The 7,245-nt window shown below is 33.9% G+C and overlaps 1 protein-coding gene across 1 annotated transcript; it reads right to left on the bottom strand.

Annotated features, from left to right (window-relative positions):
- Positions 1 to 1,205: 1,205 nt before the first annotated feature.
- On the bottom strand, positions 1,206 to 4,061 carry LOC104222875 (uncharacterized). Its single transcript, XM_070153465.1, has 6 exons — positions 3,716 to 4,061; positions 3,339 to 3,543; positions 2,874 to 3,190; positions 2,639 to 2,722; positions 1,854 to 2,464; positions 1,206 to 1,649 (listed from the first exon to the last, which is right to left on the bottom strand). The coding sequence occupies exons 1-6, from the start codon at positions 4,059 to 4,061 to the stop codon at positions 1,206 to 1,208; spliced, it is 2,007 nt and encodes a 668-aa protein (XP_070009566.1).
- Between the last annotated feature and the right edge of the window lie 3,184 nt (positions 4,062 to 7,245).

Here is a 7,245-nt window from a genome sequence, read left to right on the forward strand (position 1 = left end):
TTGAGACATTGGTTGACAAGTTTTCAATCATTATCCCTCTGTATTTGTCATGCACTGGTTTCTATGGTAAACGTAAAGACATTGACTTCAAGACCACAAAGGCATACATCGAGAAACCAGTTACGGACCCTCTCGACATACAATGGATAGTTGCTGAGATTCCACAACAAAAGGAAGGATCAGTGTAAAAAAAATAATCTCCCTTTCTATATGTTTAATTATTTTATTTTAATCATTTGTTATATAATGAAAAATTCTCATCTTATGCAGCGATTGTGGTGTATTTGTGGCTGCATTTGCGGAGTATGTTAGCCTTGGAGATTTGGCAATCCCAAAGGAAGATCTTTCTGATATTGACCAACACCGTAGACGCTATGGAGCTCTACTGTGGGACTATGCAACAAAGAAGCAAGAAGATGGGTCAATCAGTGAGAGTGAGGTTACTGGCAGGCTAGCAAGGAGGAAGGGTGCTCCGGCAAAAAACGAGAGGACTAGAGTGCAACGAAAGAAGAAATAGACTATTGTGTTCCTAGTTTGGTCTGTGAAATTTGGTAGTTGAATTGGAAAACAATGTAGGAAATATGTCGTTTTGGTTTTCTACAACACTTTTTGTTGATTACATTATACTCGAGTACTCTGATTACATTTTTACAGCAACAACTTTGTCTTACAATTTGACTTTAATCTTCAAGTTATTTTTATAAATACCTTCAAGTGCCAAGTAATATCTGTATATAACTGTCATTTGTTACACAGCATAAAGATAAAATAAATACATGAATCATATAAATAATTTAGCCATCTTTTATCAACAAGGTTTATCAAAACAATTCAATTTATCTACATTTAAACTACGTTAAACTACATTTTAACTACAACTCCTTTACATATGAATAACAGGACTACAGTTCTAACACAGTTAAACTACATATTCACTACAATCTGGATACAATTTACGTTGAATGCATTTTTTATTAATATCAGTTTTTTTGTATACAGTAAATATTAAAGTTTAACTATTCTATACAAAAAAAAGACAACTTTAGATGCTTGACAGAATACATAAAAACATAAATAGTGCAGATACACAAATTGATGTTTATACTTCTTATTCATCTTCAAAAACTTAAACAATTACACAAGAAAATCCGATAATTTGAGCTCACTAACATTTATTTTGAATAACTATTCTAACTACATGATATTCATTTCTTTTTCGGCGCATTCTTGCAAGTTCTTTTGTTATGCTCTTCACCTCCACAATTGCCACATGACACCTTGTATTTCTTTGACTTTATTTCATCAAATGTTTTATATCTTTCCTTGTGAGGTCTCCCTGGCTGCCTTTTATCTCCCGCCGGTAGCTTTACTACCTCATCCAAAATATGTTGTGGCACATCCCATTTGCCTTCATCAGGAAGAGGATTTACTGGCATTTCATAGGTAAGCAGAAGGCTCTTTCTTGTGTAATACGGAGAGCAATAGTTTTCGTATGTTTCATTCCTATGCCTTAATGCTGCCAAAGCATGCGCACATGGAAGTTCATCAAGTTGGAATTGTCCACAGCTACATTTCTTGTTTTCTAGACACACAATGTACCGCTTCACACCATCTAACACAGTATGTATATGATCTGTTGAAGCCCTCACCTACAATTGAAGACCAAACAGAAATAATAATACATCAATCATTAAAATGGATTATCAACAATTTACCTACAAATCAGCAACAAATATATTACAGCTCATCTACAAACTATTATTACCGACAATTTGACTACAGTTTAACTACAATCTGGAAACACTGCAGCTAGTACTTTTTTGATTCTACTGCACCAAAAAAAAATATCTTACCCTTAGTTTCTGAGATAATGTACTGTTGTCTTCCAATTCTTTGTTGTATTTGTGACCAAGGTATGTGAAAGTACCCTTTGCCTTCGATAACTTTTCTTTTGTCCAACGTTCAAGAAGAGTCCTCATATACTCAAATATATCAAATATTGGCAGCTCTCTTGCATCTTTTGTTACAACATTCAACGACTCGGCAATGTTTGACGTCATAGTAAAAGTTCTATTCACCGTTGCATGTACTCTTGACCATCTATGATAGCCAATATCATATAGGTAAGACTTTACACGCAGGTCTACCTCTTCAATCTTCAACATCCTTTCATTAAATTCATCCAGAGTGTATGACCGTGCTGTAGCAAAGTACAATTCATGTAATTGTAGATGTCCCTTCTTGAATTTTGACCTTATATTTGTCCATATATGCCACATGCAAGAGTAGTGTGCCATGCCCGGATAGACAACTGATGTTGCCTTCAGTATACTCTCATGCCTATCTGAAACAACACACATTGAAGGTTTTTCACCATATGCCTCCTTGAATTGCTCAAAGAACCATTTCCAAGACGCGTCGTTTTCAGAATCAACCACAGCATATGCCAAGGGCAAAATAGTACCTACATTTTTTAGACATAAAATATGATTAAATAACAACTACAATATATATTGAGAATATAGACAAGTTAACTACATTCTTTTATATAACTACAAAATAACTACAACATAACTACAATTTAACTGCATTTTAAAGACTGTCTACAAAATAAGTACAAAATTATTCCATTATTTACCTGCTGCATCCATGGTGCTTGCTGTCAGCATAATCCCCCTGTAGGCTGACTTTAAGAATGTCCCATCAACCACTACTACCGGGCCTACAATGTTGCCAACCATTTATTGATGTACAAAGAGCAACAAATGCGTATAAGAAGCAATCATCTGCTGCCTTCTTCAATTTAACAACAGAACAAGGATAATTCTTCTCAAGAATATAAAAATATTTGGGTAATTTGTTGTAGGAGTCACACGGATTCCCTCTCAAAAACTGTAAAGCTTTTTCCTTTGCTCTCCATGCTTGCATGTAGCTTAGGTTCAGTCCATGTTCGGATAACATGTCAGTTTGTATGTCCTTTGGTGTGTAAACAGTCTTAGGATCACAATACTTTGGAACGACCATGCTACCAAGTACTGCTGCAGTACGTTTGCGCTGTATGAATGTTTCGTCCATTAGGCAACATGTGTGTTGTCGGCTGAAACTTCTTATCTTGAACATTGCCGAATCATTAATTGACGTTGCCTTGAAATGCCATTTACAGCTTTCAGCAACACATATAAGCCAGTACCTACAAAAGAAATACAATATTTACACAAATTTATGAAAAACTACAATTAACTACAAACTGACTACAATTTAACTACAATTTATAAAACCCACCTATCTTCAATCATACACTGATTTTGCTGATATATTATCCACAAATAACTACATACCTTCTATGACTAGATCTTTTTACTATGAACTGGAACTTGTGCATCACTGAATAATTCTTCATTGCAGCAGCTACTGTTTGTTTGTCCTGATAAACTTGTCCTTCTTCAATATATGTTTGCGTAGATTCAGTTATTATTTCACTTTGATATTCCTCTCTAGCTGGTGAGGATGGAAATTCAAGTAAGTTTAGGGATCCAGACGAACCTGCAAACAATAAATTCATAAATGTAGTTTCTATGTAGATAATTTTGAAAGCAACATTGCTTTATCCTTTTCAGTACTATGTGAGCTTTGTAGTTTAATTGTAGGTAATTGTAGTAATATTGTAGATAACATAGTAACACCATAACTCTCTGCAATGTCGAATCAAACATACCTGCACTGGTGCTTTCATTGTTGATTGCCAATTCCATATTGAAATCTCTTACGCTTATACATAAAGGATACGAACCTAAGTTTTTATTCTCCTTTTTGGTTTCCATGTACACACGAACCCCCATATCATTCCTAATCTCCATTGGAGGACAATTCTCGTTCACAATGTATTTGATTTCTATAATTTTATCCGATGTATCAATCGATAATTGTTCTGCAATTGTAGAACTGAGAATTCCGTAGCTTGCATTATCATCTACCACAATGGCATCAACTTCAAAATCTCTAAATCTGCCATAGTTATCCCAATTACCATTCGATTTCAGCATTATTGGGATTTTTGACATGATTTCGTGTAGTTGATAGGAAAAAAGACGAAGAACAGATATAGTTTCGACAATTTGAGTACTGATATCGACGAAGAGCAATTTTGTATTCTACAATTTGTATTGCGTTGTAGAATTAGTAAAAGCAATTTGATTACTGAGCTTCAGTAGCTTGCGTTTTTTGAGAATTGTAGTTGAGTGAGAGAAGAGAAATCTCTTTCTGTTGAGGAAGGAGAAAATTACGCAGCAATGAGATCTCCTTCAGTTTCAAAATTCGAATAAAATCGTTGACAGAATCACATCAGATCTGGTGCCTTCATTTTAGGGCTTTTTTTATGACAAAATCTACCTATTTTTGGATGGGTATATAATTTGTAGTAAAAATGTGGACTACATGGGTAAATAACAAATTATGAACATTTTTTGTAATAAGATTTGATATATGGTATAGATAGGCAAAAATCCCGGACGAATAGCCGCTGCAAGCCTTTGTCCACAAAAGTTCAAATGAAGGAAACCAACAAATTAGCCCAACTATGAAAAACTTGGTCCAGTCCAACATGTCACAAGCAAGCGCAAAATGAACAGTTTCCTTGGGACCAAAATCAATCGAGAATGTACATTTTTAGACTACATAGTAATTGACAAAATATATATTTTTTGTATATATACGTATTATATACATATAATGCACATATTTTATAGGCTTTTTGGATAGAAAATACAATTAATTTCGATCGATCGGTCAATTTTGTATTTAGCCCAAATCAAATGGGAGGTCTAATTGTCCTATTTTCAATCTATGAGCAAAATTGGCTCTTTTCCCTTCCATTTTTAATATTTTTCTTGGGTTTTGGGTGGAGGGCTAGTAGGGCTTATAATTACTTTGTGGTGTGTGAGTTATTTATTTTAAATTTTCTTTCATGGTGAATGATTTGTGATTTGTGAATGGTGCGAGATAATTGTTTGCAATAAATTTTCTTAAAGTAGAAAATTAAATGCAATCACAATATAAATATGAATAAACATAATTTTATTGATAAACAATTGTGGGACAATTTTATTTTTTTCCTTGATTTTTTTCTCTTGATTATCTCCGTGATTCGAGGGCTAAAACATCGTGTTTCTCGAACGTAGTATGATGCAAACCTTCTTGGGATGTATTTGATTTCCATGAAATTATGTCTATTTGGCCGCATTTTGATCTCTTTGTGAATATCCCATGAGTTTATGGTTTCGAGATGATTAGATCTTTTTTAAAGGAATATGTAATCTTTTTTATAGGAGTGACTAGGGTTAGGGTAGAGTAACCTCCAATGCTGAGTTTTGGTAAAGTAGCCTCCAAGCAACACTGACAAACTCCTAGAATTTCAAGAGTTGTCTTGTAGTATCTTAAATTTAGGATTTAGCTTGATCCGTTACAATTTCAATGTCAACAATAATAAATTGAAAAAATATAATTCCGGTAGTATGCTTTCTTCCATTATGATATCTTTAACTATGCAGGACAGCAAAATTAGTCTTATTACCCCCTGAACTGTTTTAAAATGGTATTTCATTCGATCCAATTTATGTGAACCTATTAAATTGGGCATAAAATTTAAAGAAAAAATAAAGATTTTTTAAATTTGTAGTCCTAAACAAATTATAATATTTGTGTGGATATAATTCTTTTGAAATTTTTGATATTAATCATGACAGAGTATTTGTTTGACTATGCTTCTCATTGAGGGTTTAGAAGGTTAAGTTAAATTATTAAAAAAAATTATTTTTTTGGATCGAACCAAAAAAAAATAGGTTCACATGAACCAAATATTACAAGTTAGATATGCTCTTTGTTAAGTACCAAAAATTTTACAAGTCATGCATGGTTGTCTTGATGGGGACCTTCACTTAGAAACACAGTAGTAACTGACGAAACTGGCATGCTTATCCTCCTAATAATTGCTGCTATTGTCTTTGAATTTTGAAGAGGTGAAGATTACAACGTAATTGGCACATCATTTTTCGTAGTGGTACCAAGTACAAATATGTTGTGAAACAAAGAGGTCGTCACTGTTTTATGGGTATATGCAAGTGGGTGAAAAAGTTGTCCCTTGACTTTCTTAAGTACCTTATTAACATTAACCAAAAAGAAAAAAAGGGTTGGTTCCCTGTAAATTTAATACTACAGTACAACTCATATAAAGGGAGTAGTTAAGGCGTTTGTGGTTGGACAACAGTATACTTGTGAAATACATCATTGCTTACAGCCATGGCAAAATTAAGCTTTTGACATATCAATAATAAATGTTAATAAGACCTTTTTTGGTTTTTGGCCAAGTCACAAAATTAACATTCTTGGGTATAATGTTGGATTAACAATTAAACTAGTGTGCATGTCTGCGTGGAGGTAGAAGACCCACGGGTTGTGAACTTCTTTTTCTAGATATGAAGAAGCAACAACGGTATATGGGGAAGAAGCATCGGCTAACTCTGTGCTAGCAGCCGCGGAATTACAGAGGATGCAAACATTATCCAGAATATTGATTGGACGCTTTGTGTCGAACCTCGAATGAAGGAAGTACATGTTATGGTCTCCGATGTCACTACTAAAAAAATGGGAAAAATCGACCGCCAAAACCGACTGATATTCGTCGGTAAAATGCAAAAATCGATTGAAAACTGATCGATTCATGGCGGTCGGTAATCGTAATGTCGGTAGAGCTAACCGACCGACTTTGGTCGATATTTTCCGACTGATTTCGGTCGGTCAATTAAATTTAAAAAAAATTGTTGAATTTGGTCGGTTTTTTCGACCAAGGTCGGTCGGTATTCTAATTATGTAATTAAAAAATGCACAATTTGGGAATTGAACCGGGGCCTGTACTGTGGCAGGATACTATTCTACCACTAGACCATTGGTGCATTTTGTTTTAAGATTATTTTTTATTTTATTTATACTCTTTAATCGTATTTTCGCATGAAAACAACCGACTGATGTCGGCCGGTTTTATTAAAAAATAAAATTACCGACTGAATTAGGTCATTTTTTAAAATCACTGACCGAATTAACCGATTGATTTCTGTCAGTTTTTTAATATTAATTTTAATTTATTTTAAATGAAAAATCGGCCAAAGTTGGTCGATTTCTTGAAAAAAATAAAAATTTACGGGACTCAAAAATAGTTTTCCGCATTTTTGCGCCAAAGTAAACCGACCAAAG

This window comes from Nicotiana sylvestris, chromosome 8 (genome assembly GCF_000393655.2).
Source record: "Nicotiana sylvestris chromosome 8, ASM39365v2, whole genome shotgun sequence".
In the NCBI taxonomy this organism is placed as follows: domain Eukaryota; kingdom Viridiplantae; phylum Streptophyta; class Magnoliopsida; order Solanales; family Solanaceae; genus Nicotiana; species Nicotiana sylvestris.